This window comes from Heterocephalus glaber, unplaced genomic scaffold (genome assembly GCF_053883595.1).
Source record: "Heterocephalus glaber isolate CG9 unplaced genomic scaffold, H.glaber_assembly_v1.0 deba00001572, whole genome shotgun sequence".
NCBI classification, from domain to species: domain Eukaryota; kingdom Metazoa; phylum Chordata; class Mammalia; order Rodentia; family Bathyergidae; genus Heterocephalus; species Heterocephalus glaber.
This window is the reverse complement of record NW_028258357.1, coordinates 22,401,278-22,423,763: the sequence shown is the minus strand read 5'-3', so window position 1 is coordinate 22,423,763 and position 22,486 is coordinate 22,401,278. Positions and strand designations below refer to the sequence as shown.

Here is a 22,486-nt window from a genome sequence, read left to right as displayed (position 1 = left end):
CCCAGGGGAAAGAAATCCTACATGGATTAAACCCTTCAACATTAACAAAATCTTAAAAGGACAGAGGTGAAAATATTCATAACATTGAAGGACTTCAAGTGTGGCAACACAGAACTCATAAAGGATATGATAATAGGATTCTAAGCATGGTATTATGATTCCATGAAAAGTTAAAAATTTTCTGAATGTTAAAAATCACCATGAAAAACGGCGTGGTGATTCACACCTGTAGTCCCTCAAGAGGTTGAGGCAGGCTACATAGTAAATTCAAGGCCAGCCTGAATTACATAGTGAGACCCTGTCTCAAAGAGCTAAAAAAACAAAAAAGGGTGAGCCCTGGATTCAAAGGGTTCTGTGTACCAAATTCACTGTGAGGCCCTGGATTCAAAACTTGGTACCAAAACAAAACAAAAACCACAAGCGTGGGAAAAGAGCTTTAAACAACACAAATTGACGGCTGGGTGGTACAAGCATGTAATCCCAGCACTTTGGGAGGCTGAGGCAGGAGGATTGCTATTTCAAACTCAGCCCGGGCCATTTAGTGACTTAGCAAGATCCCATCTCAAAAAAAAAAAGCCCCATTCAGTGCTTCAGGATGCTGAGCTCAGCACAGGAGCTATCTTGACTGCACTCGAAGGTTCTTGTTTGTTTGTTGTTGTTTTGGGGATAGGGTCTCACTATGTAGCCCAGGCTGGCCTCGAATTCTCAGCGATCCTCCTGCCTCAGCTTCCTGGCTTGCATTTGCAGGTTCTAACCAGTTGTTTGTTCCTGAGTAAACTTGCATTGAATCATTTGAAAAATGCAATGTGTGATAATAAATTTAATATTTTTTTTTTTGGTACTTCAGATCAAACTTGGGCTTTGCGCTTGTGAGGCAGGTGGTGGAACCACTGAGCTAAAATATTATTTGATATATTCAGGCCAGGGATTTAGCTCAGTGGTTTCGCCGCCTGCTGCGCAAGCGCAAGGACCCGAGTTCGATCCCCGGAACCAAAAAAAAAAAAAAAATGTCTGATATATTCTTCCTAAATCCTGATTATAGATTTTTCCCTTTTATCTCCACCAGGGTGGTAGGAGGCGCTGGTCCTCCGAGGTAGCAGTGGGCTGACCCTGGATGCGGTTGGCCTTCAGACCTCAGCCAGGACAGTGTTTCCTGCCTGGACCTGAACCCAGGTCAGGTTCACAGCTTCTTTCTGATATTCTACGAGGCTGGATAGTTTTTTTCTTTTTCCAATACTGGGAATTGAACTCAGGACCTTGGCTTGCCGGGCAGGTGTGGCGCCGCTGAGCTACATCCCCAGCCCTGTGAGGCGGGATTTTTGAAACCAAAAACCCAGGCACAGTCTTGTGATTTCTCACCTCCTTTTCCAGGTGGTTTAAACAGAGAATGATCTCAAAGGGAAAACATGAAAACACGGTGACCAGGTGAGAAAGCGCTAGCTGGTGTCAGTGAGGTGGGCCAGAGCGGGAGGGGCAGAGGCAGCCAGGCGGGGCCCAGGGGGCTAGGGCGCTTCTGTCACTGAGCATCACTCACTCCTCGCCGGGCACTGAACAGCCCCTGTGAGCGAATTCTCTACCAAGTAATGAAGCCCAGGCAGGGGCGGGCTGGGGCGTGCAGTGCTGAGGGTCTGCAGGCAGAGCTGGAGTGGACCCAGACTGACCTGCTCAGGGCCGTGTCTTCACGGGGTGGCACTGCACAGGCGGGCTTCCAGGCGCATGGTGCCACACGCTGGCGAGGGAGTGTGGGCCTCGTGTGGCACTTGGCAAAGGGCGTGTGCCAGTCAGCGGAGTGGTGATATGGGCCTGCAGAGGCTGTCAGACAAACCCAACCACCCTGCTCGGCTTCAGCATGGAGATACTGGAAACAAGAAAAAGATCCCTCTCTTCTGAAAACCTTGATGCGTTCAGGCTAGAAGAAAATATGTGGTGCATGCTTGCAGGCCCAGCGCTCGGGAGATGAGGCCAGCCTGGGCTACACTGAGACCCTGTCTCAGAAACCACACACAAAAAAAGGAAAAAAATGTGCAATCCTGATTCCTATGTGTAGATAAGTTCATACAGGACTTGAGAAGACCAGCATCATGTTGGAGAAAAGATAAGGACAGGACTCTTATGGGCTTGCTGGAGCATGCCTATGATTCCAGCACTAGGGAAGCTGAGGCAGGAGGATCGCCATGAGGTCAGCCTTGGCTACATAGTGAGTTCCAGACTGGCCTGAACTACATAGCGAGACCCTGTCTCTAAAAAACAAAAACAAAACAAAACAGGACTCTGTCCAAAAAGGAAGGGGCAGAGGGAAGAACTTGAAGTCTCATTTCACAGCCCACATGGTGAGGGTGAACACAGGAGACCTTTGTTTTTTGTTTTTGTTTATTGAGGGGGAGGGGGATCTCACTTTATAGCCCAGGCTGGCCTCAAACTCAGTGATCCTCCTGCCTTAGCCTCCTAGTGCTGGGATAGCAGGCGTGCACCCCCACGCCCAGCTCTGGGAGATCTTCCTAAGTACTGTAGTAGGAGAACATCCTGCGTTGGAGCAAGACTGGGTGGTCCAAAGCCCTTCAGCTGTGGCCCATCCCACAGCTGCCGCCTGCTTTTCTCTGAGAATCCGGCTTTGTGTGACGTTGCCAGCAGAGCCTCCAGCGGCGGCCACAGGGCAGAAGGAAGGGCACCGGGGACTCTGGACAGGAAACCTCGCCCCACTGAGGACGCGTCCCACTGACCAGGTCCAGTCTCAGTCACACGCTCTCGGACACTTCTGGTTCAAGAGAGAACATTCCTGGAGCTGAGAGCAGATGCCAGGCCAGCACCCGGGAGCCCACAGCCGAGAGACGCACTTGGCAGGTGACTCAAAGGGCCGTCCGGCAGGCGCTGGGAGCACACATCCCAGGGCCTGGCCCTCGCTGGGCTTCACACAGAACAGCTGTGATCTCAGGAAGTCCCTCGCCTCGCTGGTTTCCTTCTGCTTCTGCACACCTGGAACAGAGACCGAGGCTGCCTCCCACCTGGATGCACTTACACGGTTTATGCACAGTATCTACAAAGTCGTCCCTGCCATTGGTAACTGCTCGGTGGTCTACTGTTCAGTTACTACATTCCAAAAGACAAAAACATTACACTTCAGCTTCTTTTTATTTTTTGTTTTATTTTTGGGAGGCAGGGTCCAGGCTGGCCTTGACATCTTGGCAGTCCTCCTGCCTCAGCCTCCGGAGCCTGGGCTCACAGGCGTGCAGCATATGCCCGGCTATTTCCAGCTGTCGCAGCACCCTGCAGGTGCATCTGCAGAGTGGGGTTCCCAGCGCCCCTTCCTCAGGAAGCCTGTGTTCCTTTTCTTCGAAATCTGAGAGAGGCTGACTCAGGAGCTCACAGATGCAAGCCGAAGCTTCCCTCCAGAGAAGGCGAGAGGCCAGCGGCTGATACAGGTTTCTTCTGTGAAAGTTGAGGTGAAGTCACAACTGATGACACCCTGAAACGCGTCACCGACCTTTGAAGCTGACCTCAAGGACAACCACGGTGGCGCCTCCCGGCCTTGGAGCAGCTCTGCCAGTGACAGCTGCTGCGCATCACCAACCAGCTCTGCGGGACTCACAGTCCTTACGTGGTACACACTTCAGCGTCACAGCTCAGAGGATGGCAACCGTGAATCCTGAAGGAAATTTAGGAGACATCGGCTCCAGTCCTTACAGCGGGGCTGGCTACCCCTGCTCTAGGGTCTGAGGATGGCTGGACTGGCCACTCCCCGATGCCCCCATGGGAAACAAACAAACACCAGGTTGGGCAGAAACTGGGCTTGGGGAGATTAGAAGTCTGGCCGGGGTTCACAAAGCTATGAAACAGCAGGAATGTGAGCCCAGCATGGTGGTGAATGCCTGTAATCCCAGCACTTGGGAGGCCGAGACAGGAGGATCTCCAAGTTCAAGGCCAGCTTGGGGTACATAGCAAGACCCTGTCCCAAAAACCCCACGTGAATAAAAAATAAATAAGTGGTAGGGACTCTTGCAACTGTCAGTTCCACGTCACTTTCACTGAGCAACGAGTGGAAGGTTTTGGAACTTCAGACCCCTGAGAGAGAGCAGGCTGCAGCTGAACTGTGAGACTGATGCAAGGAAGAGGTAAAACCCCGCATTGAGGCAGCTGGGCAGCAGCGGATCCCGTTAGCATCCTCGTCTGGCTCCAGATCCCTCCAGACCTGGCGCTGCAGGGTCTCCGCCCGCAGGGCAGTGCGGGCAGAGGCTGAGTTGTGTCCCCAGGAGGAGGCTCATGGCTTTTGGGGCAGCGCGAGGCATCCAGGCCGGGCTGCGGCTGCTCACCAGCCCTGCCATGCCCACCTCAGAGACTGGCCCTTCGATGGAACCGGGCCACGGGGCCGAGCAGAAGTTCGAGATTCTTCTCTTCCCCATCTGCAGAGGGATCAGGGATGGGCGGACAGCAGCCCCACAAGGTGGACCCATGAAGCCTGGCCTGGCAGTGCAGCCTGTCATCCCGCACAGGGAGACTGAGGCAGGAGGATCGCTTGGGTAACTTAGCAATTTGGCAAGACCTTGTCTCAGAAATACAATATCAGAAAAGGGCTGGGGAAGGAGCTCAGTTCGAAGGCCCTGCGTTCCATCCCCAGTGCCACAGTGATGCTCATAATAAAGTGTGTGGGACTGGGTGACTCCTTCCTTCCGTGTCATCCTCAAAAGCTCCGCTGTTTGGCGAGTCCCTTATGCATTTGTCACACTCGGCTTTTCACCTTGGTGCATTTATTTTTCTCTCGCCCCTCAGCCTCCCCAGGTTGGGGCTGCAGTGGGACCCCAGGCAGGCACCTGTCCATGCGGAGAGAGCTGGGTGCTGCATGGGATGCCCCAGCTCCAGGTGTCTGGGCCGGCAGTCTCAGGCAGGGCCGGCAGCCAAGGACGGGCGGGAGCCATCTGGGCAGCCACAGGCGAGCACAGAGCCTGCTGCCTGGACCCCGTGTCCGCCATCCCAGCCTGGCCCTCGGAGTCTGACTCCTCGCGGCCTCACTTCCGAGTCCACTTTTACTGCCCGGCCAGGAGTTCCCGCTGCGGTGCGTGTTTGCACCCACACTGCACCCTGCCTCCTTCCACACCAGCTGAAGAGCCCGGGGCCAGGGCAGCCTCTTCCCAAGCCGGAATCTGTTCCTGCCCGTCCCAGGACAGCGAGGCTACGGCTCGGGAACGCGCCTTCCTCCGCCCCCCACCCCGGACTCAGCAGACCCTGTGTCTCGTGACCCCCACCGCTGGCCGCCCCCCAGCTCCCTGGCTGTTCCGCTGCTCCCTCCATGCCACACCCCAAGAGTCATCTTCCACGTGAGGTCATGAAATCGCTGGATGATTTTTCCCTAGTACCAGTCATACTTATAACCGTTCTTACCCTTTACTGTAGCCGCTCACAAGTTTGGCCTTTTTACCAGACTAAACTCGGGGACCCTGTCCATTACCCATCTGTGCGTCACACCGGGAGACCTCTCGGCACAGCAGGCGCTTCCTGGACGACTGTCAGCTGAGGGACGTGTGCACATGGTTGGATGGCTAAGGCCCCAGCGGTCACCCTAAGACTCACTCTAGAACAACCACAAGGAACATTTCGACTTTCCACCCCCAAGTGACCCAAAGGTTCACAGACGGAGATACTGGCTGTCCTGAAATATTTTTTAATGTTTTAAAATTTAGTGCACACAATACATGTTTCAACCAGAAGATGAAAGCGTGTACATGGTGTTTAATAAAGTCACATTACAAAACAAGACCACGTTAGGGAAACACCCAAAGTAGAAGTGAAAGTAAAAACTAAACATGCGAAGGATATGACTTAAAAATCCCCATAAATGAAGTTTCCTAAATCCAGACTTGAGACAGATTTATTTTCCGCGTACAAAAATCAGAATGCTCTTCATTTTAAAGTTTTTTTAAATGTACATTGTTTTCCTGCAGGCAACTGCAGTATAATCAAGTATATCCACAAGTATCCGCGGATTCCACTCTGATAATCCAAGTCTGCACCAGGGGCCAAGCCCATGGTTCACCTCTGAAAGCGACAGTAGAGGCCGAGACTCACGGGCCTCACCGGTGTGCCCCGGAGCACATGGAGCCAGGTCCGCGGCGGGACAGCGGGAGGGTCGTTAGCACCGGATGTGTGAGGCCTAAGCCCCAGCACGAGGGACCGCAGGAGGGGACGAGCCAGGAAGACCCCACGTGCCCTCCAGCGAATCCCCACAGCTGCTTCCCTGGACAGGACGGCTGGTTTAGATACTGATCGGGGGGGGGGGGAGGGGGGATTGAAATTCATAATTTCCTGAAAATTTGGCAGGCCTCCCAAAATGCAAAGAGACAGAGAAACAGACTGCCTGAAATCATGACTTAGCACTACTGCGGGGCTGGAGAGAAGGAACGCTTGCGCATCCCAACCATGCTTCTCCACCAGATTACTGATGCTCAGCGGTGGGAAACAAACCCCAAGTACACTGGCTTTGGCTAACGCACGTTCCAGACAGGCCACCAAACTGCAGTGCAGCGTGTCCCTCAGCACGCCAAGAGGAGTTCAGACTCCAGGGTCTAAGCTCCCAACCACAGAGCCTCGCCGCACAGGGCTGGACTCCACGCTCAGGATGCCAAATGAAGAGCACTTAAAGAGCTGCACGGTCATAGTGGGTCAGGATTCGTTCAGCACAAAAGGCATTTGCTAGTTAGGTTATATGGATATGATACCCAAAGTTTGACTGTTGGCTTTTTTTGTTTTGTTTTGTTTTGAGACAGGGTCTTGCTATAAAGCTCAAGCTGGCCTTGAACTCCAGGAGATCCTCCTGCCTCAGCCTCCCTAGTGCTGGGAATACAGGTGTGCGCCACCACACCCAGCTATGCTTTGTTTTCTTTTCAGATGAGAACCTCATGGGGAACAAGGTCTTACTTCATGTGAACTTCCCTTCTTACAAAGACACCAATTCAAACCATCCCTGCCTTCCATAAAAATATTAAAATCTCATATAACCCTTATCAGTGGCCTGAGACACGCAAGGATGTTCACTAAGATTTGTGCAAATTCTGGAGGACACGTTATTTGTAAGAAGAAACCAACCTTTACAATAAAATTTTAGAAGGGAGGGATTTGTTTCTAGTTTTCACTAGACAAACAAGGGAGGTTTTATCTAAATTTTGTAAATAGCATTAAAATGTCCTTAATAAATTGAACTTCTAAATAAATACTGATACTTGGTATTATGATGTGATTGGTACACTGATGGAATTTGAGGACTTACTATGTAAGTTCCTGTTACACACTAACGAAATATAACTCTACATTTCAGATGCAATGATATTTCCTTCACATCCATTCCCTCTCCTTTTCTTTTCTTTTTTGCTTTTTTTCGTTTTTTTGAGACAGGCCCATGCTGTGCAGTTCAGGCTGGCCTTGAACTTCCTATGTAGCCCAGTGTAGCCAGGGTGGCCTGGAACTTCCAGGGATCCTCCTGCCTCAGCCTCCAAAGTGCTGGGATCACGGGTGTGCGCCACCACGCCTGACTTTCCACTTCCAACCTTTGGGAAGTTAGGCCCAAGTCCAAAATCATTTGATGTGACAGTAATAAATGAGAAAGCAACTCCTTGCAGGTTGAATGTATAAGTCAAATACAAATGTTGGAGAAAACCCAACTATTGAATTGGTACTATAATTATAAATTCCTTTCTGTTTGTTAAAAATGTCTGTTTTAAACTTGAAGATGATGTGCAGGCCGAGCCTGAGCCATCTGGGCTGTCCCGTGACCCGCGTTGGGACAGTACTGAGAATGAGCCCGTCTATGCTGCTGTGAAGTGCAGGTCGCCACGTGCCAGGCGCTGCCTCCTCTCCAGCTCAGCCCCTCTTCAGTTCGCTGGCAGCGCAGCGTCTGCCCCCTGGCTGGCCTCCTCCCCAAAGAGCAGCTTCCGGAGGATATTTGCATAAAACGGTCCATACACTTGCATGTTGAGGTTAACGATGTTCGCGAACTGAGTCCCCAGCGCTTCCAGCTCCTGCTGAATCACAGCCAGTCCCCCTGGGATTGGGGGCATGGACTTAGAGGGGCTAGGAAGGCAAAGGAGGCTTTTCATGTAGAGCTGGATTCGTTTATCTGAAGGAAAAAGTATGAAAACACATAATGCTTAAAGACAAGAACAGCCATGAGTGTGGGGTGATTGCGCTGAGGTCCCGCCTCCGAATCTGGTCTGGTTGGGGCTCGCTCTGCCTCACACAGGAGGATGTCCTGGACAGGTGAGAGGGTCCCAGAGGCCAGCTCCATGCCAGGCCTCGAAGGCGCGGCTCACAACCTCCTGCTGCCTGCCACCCATGACGCTAACGGAGGGAGGCTGGGGGCTCCCAGGGAACCCGGATCCACCCATGGCCAGCCAACTCCCGGGCAACCCCCAGAGTCTGGCTGAGGTCAGAGGAGCAGGGCCCCGACCCAAGCCACCGCCGGCCACAGATGCAGGAGGAAGTCCAGCAGGAACAAAAGGGCTTCCCAACCACACCCCAGCTTGCACAGGGCTTGCACAGGGCTTCTTTTTGGGCTACAGTGTTGGGGCCACCTGTTCCACAGCAGCAGCTGGCTGAGAAACCAACGGAGTGCCCTTGTGAGCTCAGGGATCTGGTCCGAGTCCACCCTAACGTCCACAGATGCAGCTGGTCCACTGAGGCCCGGCCTGGACAGTGGCCAGTCTGTCCAGCAGTGTTTGTCAGGGGGTGTGTGCGTGTGTGCACACGTGTGTGCATCTGTGTGGACATGTGCAGTAGTGTTTGTTTCAAAACAAAAGCCATTTAAAATCAGAGAACTTCACACAGAAATCCAAATTTTTGGTTCTGGATGAGAACCTAGAGATCTGGCCAATCCAGACGGCGGGGGCCCAAGCCATGTGGCACGCGTGACTGCACATCTAGGTTTTCTCAGATGGTCACAGTTCCCGCCTGCTGTTCCATCATAATTTTTTTTTTGTACCAGGGATCGAACTCAGGACATGGTGCTTGCGAGGCAGGCGGTGGCAGTCACCCTGCCAGCCTCTTGCCCGGGTGCGCGTCACCTGGCTGCTGCGGGACAGGACAGCAGGGCCGGGTGAACCCAGCTGCCCACCTCTGGGCCCCACGTCTCTCTCTGGCTTTGGAAATAGAAGCCTCACGGGCAAAGGGTTGGTGTGAAGAATGCACACACTGACCATGGACAATGAGACGTCAAACACTGCCCCAAAGCCACAAGTCCCCGTCCCAGGCAGAGTCCTCTGCTCTTTCTGACGCACCCTTCCACCTCGCCTCTTCTCAGTCAGCCTTCCTCGAGGTGAGGTGGAGTCTGCAGCACCCCCTCTGTGCTTCCCTGGCCCCGGGACAGACCATCCCGCCCTGGCCTGCCCGAGAGAGCCAGCTCTCTGAGGCAAGGCTCCATCTCCTGTCTTTATATCCTGGCCTGGCACGCAGTGGGCACATCATAGATGCAACTGAATTTCAGGAATGAAAAGGGGTCATGAAGAGAAACAGCATCAGAAAACCAGGGGCCAGGGAGGACGGGGCGGGAGAAGACAGGCACACCTGACTTAGGCTCATCTGGGAAGTTTCAACAAGAAGAAGCTTGGCATGTGTCACCAGGACAATCGAAAATTAGTTCTTAAAGACAGGGATGGTTAGCCAGGCATGGAGGCACATGCCTATGATCCCAGCACTCTGGGAGGCTGAGTGGGGAGGACTGAAAATTTAGGCCCAGCTTGGGCAATTTAGCAACTTAGTGAGACCTTGTCTCAAAAAAAAAAAATGAAAAAAAGCTGAGAATATAGCTCAGTGTGAAGGTCCTGGGTCCAACCCCAGCACTGCAAAGATAGATGATCGAACACACGAAGGCAGGCAGACAGGGCCCCGTGCCTCCCTGACTTGCCAAGTCTTCCTCGCATCCCTGGCTCTTTGAAAGCACTTCGCTGATCTTAGGTCCTCTGCATGCAGAAGAGCACAGCATCTGCCTACCAGGTTTCCCTCGGTGGCTCCTCCCCGACTCTCACAGGCAGGGTCTGTCTCTGTCACAGTCTCGGTCCAAATGCAGTCCCCAAAGACGCCCTTTCAGAACTGTTACCACACCCGCAGCGGTTCTCTGTCCCGGGGCCAAGACTACAGGAGCTGTGGGCCATGTGTCTGCCGCGGCACGTCCAGAGAGAGACACTCAAAAGAGCTGGGGTCCCTTGGGTTGCCAGGGCAGCAACACTTCGAGAGGAGAGAAGTGCCCTGTTTGCCCACGGTTCCCCGGGGTTGCTGAAAGCCGGCCTGGGAGAGGCAGGCGGCTTCGAGCGTCATCTTCCACCCCACTTCCCCCTCCCTGCTGACACTGCCTACGCCTCCCTCGTTGCAAGCGGTGCCCAGGGACAAAAGGGACAAGGCAGCTGGCTGGCTCCAGCTCAGACAGGACCCCAGATCCCAGAGCCAGCAGGCTCGGTGGGACTGGCAACTCCACCCCAGTCGGGTGACCCTGGCGAGCGTCCGCGTGTTCACCCAGGCGGGGGACACAGGGATGGCCCTGTGGGCTCAGCACCAAACGTGCCCTGTCCCCCAAGGCCAGCCCAGAGTGGGGACCAGGCAGGAGGGAGCCCAGACATGTCTTGGTCCCCAGCTCCTCCTCCTCCGCCCCCGGGGCACAGACCCCAGCTGGCCCTGACTCTTGGGCACAGGCAAGGGCCAGCACAGGGACCGTGTCTGTCACTGGTGTCAGCCGCCTGTCCCCCGTGAGCAGCCGTGTCCCCTGCCACCCACAATGCTGTGCAAAGTGCGGCTGCTGGGGGGGGCTGGGGCTCCTCGAGCAGCCAGGGTCACCGGGTGATGCCGAAGAAGACCTCACCCCGGTCCAGGAAGGGCCCTGTGGCCACTGTCCAGCCCCCGCCGGGTCCCCGTGAGCTCAGTGACACAGCCCTGTTTCTGCCTCACTCATGCACAGAAAGATGTGGCCTGAGCAGAGGGCACTGCCACAGGAGAAGAGGCCGTCAAGGGAAGGTGGCACCTCGAGGAGGAGGCAGGGAGACCAGGGGCTCCAGCCGCAGCTCCCCAGCCTGGCCTTCAGTGTCAGCAAGCTTAGAAGATCCAACGCTGCACCTCCGTAAGACAAGTCTTCCCAGCTCACAGACAGCATGGCAATGACAGCCATCTTCCTGGCCGTCAAGGACAGAGAGAGCCTGGGGACTCCAGCCTCCGCCTCCCCAACGCTGGCCATGAAGGGACCTGGGTCCCTGCTCTCGCTCCCACAGACCCTGACCCGCTATGGGGGTGCCGGGCCAGCTGGGGTGAGGTGCACCGGCCCAGGATCCCCACCTGACTGCCAGGCTGTCGTGGCGAGTTGGAGACAGCAGGCCCAGGACCACCCAGCCCACTCCCATGTCCTGGGGGGGAGGCTGAAGTCCCAGACCTTCTGCAACATTAAATTAACATTTACCCTACTGCTCACGTGTAGCCTCCCAAAGTCGCTATAGGCTGACTGCACTTTATCCACGATGCTCAGGGTCAGAAGAGTCTCCAACTGCAGTTTTGCTTTGTTGGAACGTTTACTTTACCAGCTGAGCATCCCTAATCAGAAAAACTAAATTGCCAAATGCTCCAACACCCAAAACTGTTATTCACGTACTTAAGACTCAATATGATCGACACTTAACATCGGTTATAAAACCAGCAAGTCAAAGCAAATTGGAATTGAAAGAGAAGCCAGTGAACAATGAGCACTCACCGATCAAGGCCCGGATAGGGTTGTTCTCCTCTTTGAGGCTTGAAAATTGACCTACAAGATTCGCTTGAACCTCAGCACCCAAAGCTGGGAAACCTCTCTCCGCCAGAGCCTTGTTCATGTCAGCCCAAGTCTGGACCCCGAGGGAACTCAGTGCCCCCTGCAGGTTAAAAGTCCTATAGAACAGCAAGCGAAATCCCATCAGAAAGCATACTGTTCTGTGATTGGTTTTTGTTTTTCTTATGGGTGATATTGACCAAGTTTCTCTTCTACCAACAATAATTACTTCTATTAGAATAAACTTAGAAAAGAGTAACTCCTCCCCAGCACCATCCGTCACATGGAACAGAATTAAACTCCATAAAACCATGCAGCTCTGCGGGCCTGGGCCTGGGCCTGGGCAGAATGCCGTCCTTGAAAATAAGTCCACAGCCCCATCAACATGCAGGTCATCAGAAATGAACAGAAAATACCAATCAATTCCCCAAAATAAATCTGCTCATCTGACTGGATCTATTCATCCATTTTTATTTTAACGGGCTTGGGAAATGAAGTAGAAGCATTTTTCTCTGCCGGACAGTCAATCGATAGCACCAATTACACGCAACAGACGAGGATACTGAGAGCTCAAACTGCCTAACACGCTGCACTGACCAGTGAGTCTTGCTCATCGTTACTTTCAAGTAACTGACGGATGATACCAAAGATACAGGATCCAGAAACATCGTGAAAGTAACCAAGGGGTGGGTTATTTAATAGGCAAGGAAAAGAGGCGACTAAGGCATTGCTGGGTCCATGGTATTAAGGGATGATAGTGACAAAGTGTTCCTCACTATCCAGACAGGATCTTTAAGACATCTCTAAGAGAAATGGGAATTAAGGAAGAGAAGCAGTACAATGGAGTGAATTGGAACACACACAGGCTGTCAGGCAGACCGGGGTTCAAATCCCAGCTCTACCACTGAACGGGCTGTATTCCTAAGTTGGCACATCACAAATCATCCAGTGGGCAGTTAGAGTGCCTCGAGAAGGAGAGGGAAACGCAGTCCCTATCCTGCCTTCACCGACAGAGTAACAAGTCCTCGGTGTTCCGCCTCGGCTGGGACTTGTTATTTACCCACGCCAGGCCTGTTTCTGGGTTTCTACAATCCAAGGGGAGACTGTGGCAAACTTCATCTCCTGGATTCTTATCCACTTCAAAGCACTGCTCAAGCTTCTCCAGCTTTTAATCAGTGAGCGCCCAGGCTACAGGAAAAATTAAATTTTAGCAAAAGCCAAGGCTTCCAATTCACAGCAAAGGCAAAACATGCTTGTTTTCAAGATGCACTGTCAGAACCCCTCTCAATGACAACTGGGGCTACTGGCGATTTGGAATCATCTTTTCCATACTGTGAACCACCCTGTCTGTAATGAGGTTAACTGAGAATCAACTGTGTTCGTTTCCTAAGAAAGGAAAAAAATTAAAGATCCAGGTAAACACCAGATAAAACTGGGAAGAAGGAGATTTAATTGAACAGATGCAGCTGATGCCCACAGAGCACACACGCTGGGGAGACAGCGGATCTGTGTTGCACATGGGTTTCCTTACGTCCTCGCCACCCCAAGGAGGTGTAATTATTATTAGTCCCCTTTTACAGGGCAGAAAGCGAAGCTCAGAGTGACTCAGGAACTTGTTTTAAAAATAAATACAACAGAGCCGGGGTGGTGACATACACCTGTACTCCCAGAGCTTTCAAGGCTGAGGCAGGAGGATCGCCACGTGTAGAGGACAGCCTGAACTAGACAGAGAGACCCTGTCTCAAAAACTTTAAAAACAAGGAATTTGTTCAAGCATACATAGCAGGAACAGCAGAACTGAGATTTAGCCCTGGTCTGTCTGACCTGAGGCTCTGTCGCCGGCGTGGCCAGTGTCCATGTGCTCCATACGGACGCCAGAGCAGCACTGGCCACTCAGTCAAGAACCAGGCCTGGGAAGCAGCGGCCCCTCCCTCGGTGTGAGGAGCTGCTGAGACAAGCACTGCAGGGGCGAGGGGCTGGGGCCGAGGGCACAGGCGGCACCACCCCTGCAGAGAGCAGGGGCTCAGCGTGCTTCCGCCAGCTGTGCAGCCCAAGGGGAATTCACTCTTCCTCTGCACTTCAGCTCAAAAGGAGGCCTTGGGGTTTTGTTTGTTTTGGTTTTTTGTTCTTGTTTGAGACAGGGTCTCGCTATGTAGTTCAGGCTGGCCTTGAACTCACTATGGAGCCCAGGCTGCCCTCGAACTTGCAGTGATCCTCCTGCCTCAGCCTCCTGAGTGCTGGGATCATAGCCACGCAGCACAACAGCCAGCTCCTGTTCTAAAATTTTTTCAAAAGACCTCAGCTCGCTGAGTACTGGATGGGAGGGCAGGTGCGTCTCCTTCCCCAACAGGCATAAAGAGGACTCGGCTCTGAAACAGCTCCAGGGCGAACCAGCAAGAGGTGCTGACCCACGTAAGACCCAGACAGACATCCGGCCACGGACCAGGCCAGGCATTTTCTGACCTGGACAGGACTTCAGCAAATGACCTGAACTCAAAAGCTAAGCAGGGGTCTAGTGAGCAATGGAAGTGCGATCCCGGAGGTGAGTTTAGCAAGATCAGAGCTCTCCCTAGAGGTGCGCCCCACCTTTGAAGGACAGAACTGCCCCACTCTGAGGACTTCCTGGCCAGTCTGACTGGTGAAGCCAGCAAAGACCTCACTGCAGAAGAACGAGGCTGTCAGTAACTGAGCCTGAGAACCCCTGTGATATTGCGAGTCTTCAAACACTGGGATGGTTGCATTTCCAGGTTTTGTCTGTTTTTTCCACAGTTTTGTCAAATAATTTTTCTTTTTTAGAGAAAGTCTGGCTTTGAACTCACTCTGTGGCCCAGCCTGGCTGCAAACTCTCAGTGATCCTCCTGCCTCAGCCTCCTGAATGCTAGGCTCACAGGCCCGCACCTCAGGCCTGGCTGTCAAAGTCCCTGCATGTACACCTACCAAGGGTGGAACTACACTCAACCTGGCACTTGTCCGTGGAAAACGCATCCCCCTCTCCAAGCCTTCAGAGGTATTACAGGGTATTCTAGAAAAAGGAGGTGCAGGATAAGCTTCTCTGGATACCCCACTGTCCAAAGTGACTACTCTGCTTGTGTGCTGCACACGGGACCCTCAGCACATAAATGCTCACGTACTTTTCGTGCATGCCTTCCAGGAGGACAGCGGCGGTCCTCTTCAGCCTGCGCAGGAGCCCGGGCAGCCCTTCCGAGACAGCACCCACCGTGCTGTTAGTGATCAGGCACAGGCAGGCGATCATCTTCAACTGGTTCAGCTTCCCGGTCAGTTCCTGAAGCCGCATTCCATCCGTCACGAGCGTCTGGCATATTCATTTAAAATGTAAGAATAGAAAGGGAAGCACAACACCATGAAAATGTACAGTAAGCAGCCTCACATCCCAACCCCCTTCTATTGGGAGACACAGACAGAGCGGAAGCACCAAAACCCCGGAAGCCTGGGGAGCGGGCGGAGTGCTCGCCTCCGGCAAGTCTCTTCGCTGGTAATCCCACTGCAGCAGCTTCAGGTAGCTGTTGTTCAACACCAGTCGAGGGCTCAGATTTTCGGCCCGGGGAGTTAAAGCAGCCTCGGAAAGGGAAAGCAGTTCTTCCTTCACAGACTCTCTTATCCATTCTGTGGTCTGATCCAGTGCACCTAAGGGGAAGAGGCCACAGGTGGGTCCCGGGCTCTCGGAGCCCTGCACTGCATGCCCGCGGAGCCAGGCTGGTACAGAGCTGGCCTGCAGAGCGCCGACGACACAGAACCGACGGGGGCTTCCCATCGCCTGGAAGGCTCTTGTGTGACCCCTTCTTCCCCCATCCCGACCTGGGCCACCACCGACCACCTCCATGGTGTCACTGTAAGAGGCACAAACAAAACCCAGCACCGCACGGCCAGCGGGACCAGATGTTCACAGGCTGAGGCCCGCACTCTGGGCAGTTGGTCAGCGTTAGATGGGGTCTGGGCACTGGACACTGGACAGCTACCCTCCCTCCACGTGCACATGTGGGGACAAGCATTTAGGAAGTGACCACATCCATTTGCAAGCCAGGAAGTGAGCTCTGCCCCGGAGCCTGTCAGCAGGCCCCTTGACCTTGGCCTTCCCACCCTGCGCCGTGAAAGAAGAGTCTGCTGCACAGGCGGCCTCCTCTGTAGTGCTCTGACCACGACAGCGACCCTTTCATACTGCTCAGTTTACTCAGCATCTGTCCAGTTGTAGCAACAGCTCATCCCTCTTCATCGCTGAGTAGTACTCCATCACGAGGACATGCAACAGTATCTATCCATCGGCCTGCTGGGGGACGTTTGGCTGTTTCTGGTTTGGGGCTGTGCACACTGGGCAGCTATGAACACCCATGTGCTGGTTTCTGAAGAAGGCGAGCTTACATTCCTCAGGGATAAGAGTCAATGCCGAGACTCCTATGGCATGCTAAGTGTCTGTGAAATGAACTGCTGAGGTATTTTCCAGAGCTTCACCTTCATTTTTACTTTAACTGTTACATTTATATGATTTAATTTTTAGTAATGGTCACATTTTCCAGCTCCCAAAATTCCTGAAAAGGAAGTGAATGGTTCCCAGGCAGCACCAGCCTCTTTTTAAATGGCCTGAAGGTCTTCCCCAGACCCAGCGTCAGGGCAGGGCTTCCTTGGAGTGGCTGTTGGTGACACTGAGGCCCCTCGCCCCGAATTGCACAGCTGCTGCTCCCCAGTTGGCAGACGTTGTTCTAGGTCCGCTAGTTCTGTTTATGAAGATGTAAGACTTGCAGCCTTTTATTAACAGTCGACCAGCAGAGAGAGAGCAGGTGGAAGTCAGGGAGGCCGTCCTGGCTGGATCACAGCACGGCAGGGAGTGCCCAGACTGCAGCTCTGAGCACTTCCGGTGCACCTTGAACGCCAGTGAGCGATCCTGAGCAACAGCAACAGCAGGTTAGCGGCTCTCACTTCTGATTGACCTAAAGTCACCCGGGGAGCTTTACAAAAGGAAACTGAGGATGCCCAGCTCAGGTCCTGGAGGTCCTGGTTTGATAAGTCTGTGGTGGCCTTCAGCATCCTCACTTAGATGCCCAGGGACATGGAAGTCGTCAACATTGTATAAAGCTGCAGCCTTCTCTTGAGGACTGCTGAGCCCTGTCATCCCATGAGCAGGCCCACGGACAGCTCCACGAGAAGGGCCAGCCCACCAGGCGCTTGGCAACCCTCGCTGTCCGTGGGGACACGTATGTGCACGGTATGGGAGCCTGGCCGGGACTCGGGACTCACAGAGGCCCCAGCATGGCCAGCTAGAGGGGTGTGGCCCCACCTATGAGCCCTTGGTGCCCAGCAGCACCTTGCTTTTCTGTTCTGTTTGTTACTGACTTCCTTTGAGAAGCTGCTGCCTCCTTCCAGGCTTCCTTTCCTGAGTATCAGAGGCTCTGCTGGGTCCTTCACACCCAGCCTTTCCAGCCGAAGTTCCCAGAAGGCCCAGGTGCTGTGTCCGGACTCACCTGAGCCGTGTCCCCACGCCAGAGCCTGGCTCCCCTGGCTTCCTCTACCTGACCCCAACGCATCCCCTCGAACTCCTCCTGGGATGCTGGGACCCGCCCGCCTGACCTTTCCCAATTTCCTTTCCTTTGGGGGCAGCTAGAGTTGGGCTCTGTGGCCTGCAGAGTAACCCAGCTCCTGTAGCACAAAGCTGGGAAAGCCAGAGAAAGCAGTGGAAGCTACAGCTTGCTTCAGTTTGGGCTCGGATGTGGGAGACCGGATTCCAGTCCTAGCTCCACTCCTGTCCAGGGGACGCCTCTGACTGAGTGGGTCAGCGCTCAGCACCAGGTACTCTGCTTTCCAATGTCCTGTCAGCTGGGTGTGGTGGCACAGGCCTGTGATCCCAGCACTCGGGAGGCTGAGGCAGGGGGACTGCACAAGTTCAAGGCCAGCATTTGCTACCTAGTGAGTTTGAGGCCAGTCTGAACTACATAGCGAGACCTTGTCTCAAAAATATAAAATAAAACAAAGTACAACGTTCCCATTACCTTCTGTGTCAGGTAAAGGCAATCGCAATGGACTCTGATATATTTCTGAAAAAGACATTTCTGTTCCCAGACATTTTAAAAAGAATTACATGAAATAAAGTTCATAAGGACATCTTATCAGATATATTATCTAAATAAATAAAACTCTTTCTTTCTGGGTATCCTAAAAATGACTTACGGTTCCTCTTCCCCACTGAGGGTCGGTCCATTGCTCTTTTTAGGGGCCATCTGGTTCTGGATCGATTGTTGTAACCATGCGGGCGTGTAGCACAGACCTGCCGTCCCTGCTGTGCCGCTGCTCCCCTCAGCGGCCGTGAGCGAGTCGGTACCGCGCTGCCACTGCACGGGCGCCTGGCCTCTCCTCGCCTCCCCTGCCGCGGTCCCCCGGGGCAGCCCACTCCCTTCCTGCAGAGCCCAGGCCACCCACCTGCATCTTGGCCTTCCTCTGTCCTCTCACACAATCTGTCCCCTAAGCGGAGCCACAGAATCCTCCCGCAACAGACAGGGGTCAGTTCCTGCTCAGAACTCTCCAGTGACGCCCGGCACGCCTGGGGTGAAGAGAGCTCCACCGTTACTTCCGTGGAGGATTTCACAGTGTCCACTCCTTCCTGTGCCCAGCTGTCTCCCAGCGACACACCAGACCACACGACGGCTCAGGGAGGGCCTGTCTCCGCACCGGCAGCTCAACTCCCAGGCCTGGGGCTTCCCCCTGCGTCCCTGCCGCACCCAAGCCATGTCCAGGGCAGCTCTTGAACGAGTGAAGACTCGGGAGGTGCTCAGTGCAGCTCCCGGTATGGATGGAGCAGCTCAGAGCTCGCAGCTCGCCGTCCCTTCTGAAAGGCAAGGCTGTGCTCGACAGGAAGGCCGGAATTCTCCGTTGGCACCACGGAAAACATGAAAAATTACGGTATATTTTCACCCAATTTCAATATGAATGCACATTTCACTGTACTTACTTGGACTTTCCTCTAAAATTTCCTGGAACTTGGTTCTCTCGTATTCTACCAACTGGCGCTGCAGGTGTGGTCTAAGACTCCAAATTGTAAAATTAGCCATATCCATTTTCATAAGGTCCAGCACATGGTATATTTGTCTAAAATGTTCAGAACCAAAATAATTAGAGATGAATAAAAAGCCAAGCTGAAATTCATTATCTGGTATCTGTGTGCTACAGGTAGAAAAGACAAGCAATTCCCAAAGGGCCTTGAAGCTGTAACTGTCACTGGGCCAGGTCAGAAGGCTGCACTGTGTACTCAGGATACGAACACCCCAGCGTCTCCGCCAGAGCCGGTCCTAAGCCAACAGAAAACCACGGGGCGGCATCACCAACGAATCTTAAAGATGACAGAAGAAAAACTCAGGGAGGAATTTTTATTTGCAAACCCCCGACTACATTAAGAAGCCTGAACATAGCGTATATGGTTTCTATTCCTAAAGAAATAAGAAAACATAAATAAATGAAAGAAGAAAGGGTAAGGCGGGGAGGAAAATGCGTTCTCAAAGTCGGGCAGCCTGTTCACACACGCAGCTGTGCAGGCGTCGCCCGGCCGGGGGAGGTCACAGAGGGGCCCTGACCTCGAGGACGGCGCCATGGCGGGTCCCCGGGCAGCGAGGGCCCTGCTGCAGGCTCCAGACCGGGGACGGCGAGCCTTCCAGAGACCGGGTGCCCGAGCTGCAACGCTAAACCCACTTGTTCACCACGAAGTGCCGGCACTGCAGCCAAAGCCGCATCTCTGATGCCAGGCTGCAGGGTGACGTGGCTCGCACGTGGCAGAGAGGGCCCTGCCTGCCCCAGGTTTGCTGCCACTGAGGGAGACATCGTCCACTCTTCTTGCAGACTCAGCACCTCGTCACTCACTGTCCCCTCCTAGCCTGTGAAGTCCTCGTGCCAGGCCTCACATCATGGTCACCCTGGCGCCCACCGATGCCAGCCAACAGCTTCTCTTTCTGAAAAACTGCGCAGACAAAATGACTGGCTCACCCCTTTACCTAGTTTTTCTAGGGTCGAGAATTGCTTTGGGAGACCAGTTATTCTGTATTTCCCCATGCCTGCCCACATTTCCTTCTTGTTCATTTGCTTTTTGAGACAGGGTCTCACTCACTATGTAGTTCAGGCTGGCCTTGAACTCACTGTGTAGCCCAGGCTGGTCTCAAACTCATGGCGACCCTCCTGCCTCAGCCTCCCGAGTGCTGGGATCACAGGTGAGCACCACCACACCCAGCTCTACATTTCCTTCTTTTTTTTTTGGTACCTGGGATCGAACTCCGGACCTTGTGCTTGTGAGGTAAGCAGCCTGAGCTCAATCCCAGGCCCCATTTCCTTCTGAATGAATTCAGAGATGCTGCCAGCCGAGCCGAGCCCCGGCAGCTGTGCTAACCTCAGCGCCTCCACGATGTTGCCGGTGGCCTTGAGCTCCCGGATGTCGCTGTCCCGCACAGGCGCACACAGCTTGCCCATCATGCCGATGACATAGGCGGCCAGGCCTGTGATGTCCACAGAGCTGTGCTCAGCCTGCTGCCGTATGAGCTCGGGGTCCAGCACTTCACAGATCTGGGTGCGGAGCCGGTTCCCCCCGGGAGTCAGGAAGGAGAGGAGAATCTGCAGGAAGAGAAGCCAGCAGCGTCGTCACAGGACTCAGTGGTCATTTTCCAGGCTCCGCGCTTCCACTCCATGGAGAGCTTGGCTTTCCGCATCCCTGTGGCCGGGGCACTGCGGCCAGAGAGAGCCAGCCGAGGAAGCTGAGCCACGGGCTCAAGTCCCTGCACCCCGCCAAGCTCCGGGCTGGGCAGTTAGAGAACTCGGGTTCTCCACATTAAACAGGGGCAGCAGGAGGAAGCAGCCCATCAGGATGCGGTGCGGCTTGTGGCAGGGCCCGGGTGTCCTGTAAACGTTAGCTGAATCACAACTGTCTTCCTATTTGATTCTCAGAGCCTTTTCTCCACTACATTTTTTTTTTTGAGACACGGTCTTACTGTGCAGTTCAGACTGGCCTGGAACTCGCTACATAGCCCAAGCTGACCTGGAACTTGGGGCGATCCTCCTGCCTCCGCCCCAGCCTCCCACGTGCTGGCACGCCGGGCTCCTCGTATTTCGTGAGCGCACACTGGGTACACAGACTGGCAGGTCTCGTTTTGGCAGATGCGAGCATGCACGTGACACACGTTGTTCATTCTCCCACCCGCTCCCCTGCGGCCCCGAGAGTCACCTGCTTGGGGCGGCTGGTGTGCGTAAACTGAGACAGCGTGCCCGCCGCTAACCTGCGCACGGGACTCCGGTCTGGGCCCTCAGCACCGGCCCAGCTCGGTCCCCTCCCCTTCCCCAGCCCCGCCACTGCCCAGGCCGCGGGGAGAGCCCCACTAGCTGAGGAGGAGCCCGTGGCTGTGGTCGGGATGCCCGCGTCTCCCCAGATTCCTGGGTTGAAACTCAGAGCCCTTGGAGGACTCGTTCCCAGGCCGGGGCCGGCCCCTGTGGAGGAGCCCGGATGGGCAGCAGGCTCTCGGGCGCCGACTACTGCCGCCCACGCGGACGTCTCAGCAAAGCCCCCAGGGCCCCAGACAGACAGTGACTTGCCTCTCTGATCTCCTCGAACAGCCTGATGGCGTGCGCAAACTCAGGGGGCTCAGCGGTCAGCTCAGACTCCAGCACATCCCAGAAGGCCTGGTGCACGATGCTCCTCACGCGCCCAGCCACGCTACAGCAATGAGACGAGCTGCTTTAAAACAAGCATCTTCTCCCGGAGGCTACAACTCGGATGCTCACCACAGAAACCTTGCGCAATGCATGAAAACAGAGGAAAGCTGGGGGCGGGGGGTCATGCCTACAATCGGAGCCCTCTGGGAGGCTGAGGCAGGAGGGTCACAAGTTCCAGCCTGGACAACATAGCAACATACTGAGACCGAGTCTCAAAATAAAATATAAAAAGGACTGGGGCTGTAGCTCAGGGCAAGCTCTGCGTTCAATCCTAGTAACACAAAAACAAAACCAAGCCAACCTAGAGGACAAAAATCACCCCCGCTCCATTCCTACTCTTCTGACATACTTTCCTGCTCAATGCACCGTTTTACCATAGCGAGCAGTACACACCGTGCTCAGTAGCAGACTTTTCTCTTTTAGCATTCTGCCCTAAGAGTCTCCCCTGGACTTTAAAATGCTTCCTTTTCATGGCTTTTAATAACGCCATGCAGTTCTGCCCTGAGGAGACTCAGGGGCGGCTCCTCTCCCTCGAAGGTCTGGGTCTGGCTGTGGCTTTCAGGGAGGTGCGCATCCCTCAACTGCTGAAGTTTCATGGTGGGAACAGACAAGAGTAACCCCAGGGACCCCAGCCAGCCTCGATGGCCCATTTACAGCCAGACCGCACTGCCACAGGCAGGCCAAACCCAGAGCAGGTGCACGGCAGACACGGACAACCCGAGGAGCCTGCACCAGGCCAGCAGCGGCACTTTCCCCAGGCAGGCACAGCCCCTCCTGCAGGCCCTGCCCTGGTGCCTGGCACAGCGGCCAGCACTCGGCATCTGGGGCAGCACAGCAGATGGGTTATGGTGATCATTACGCACATCTCCTACCTATTCTGTTTTGTAATTTAAGTTTTTACTGCTGTTAGTCCACATTTGCTTATGCTGGCAATCACATTCACCTTGGGGAGTTGGTGCAGGGACAGAGCACATCTTACCCTGCTTTGCTTCCCCTTCCCCTCCATTTCTTTCCTCCTTTCCATCTGCCAAACTC

The 22,486-nt window shown here is 54.2% G+C and overlaps 1 protein-coding gene across 4 annotated transcripts in view; it reads right to left on the bottom strand.

Moving 5' to 3' along the window:
- Positions 1 to 5,637: 5,637 nt before the first annotated feature.
- The window catches only part of Tcp11l2 (t-complex 11 like 2), a 34,236-nt gene continuing 17,387 nt past the window's right edge, over positions 5,638 to 22,486 (bottom strand). For 2 of the 4 annotated variants that reach the window (XM_004844814.4, XM_087192759.1), the window contains exons 4-10: positions 21,332 to 21,452; positions 20,139 to 20,359; positions 18,717 to 18,853; positions 15,234 to 15,406; positions 14,893 to 15,074; positions 11,708 to 11,880; positions 5,638 to 8,101 (exon numbers count right to left, since the gene is read on the bottom strand). In XM_004844814.4, coding sequence (XP_004844871.1) covers positions 7,857 to 8,101; positions 11,708 to 11,880; positions 14,893 to 15,074; positions 15,234 to 15,406; positions 18,717 to 18,853; positions 20,139 to 20,359; positions 21,332 to 21,452 — 1,252 coding nt within the window. In that variant the 3' untranslated portion in view covers positions 5,638 to 7,856. Of the gene's footprint in view, positions 8,102 to 11,707; positions 11,881 to 14,892; positions 15,075 to 15,194; positions 15,407 to 18,716; positions 18,854 to 20,138; positions 20,360 to 21,331; positions 21,453 to 22,486 lie in introns of all 4 variants that reach the window. The other 2 variants (XM_004844813.4, XM_004844812.4) reach the window with 1 other exon arrangement.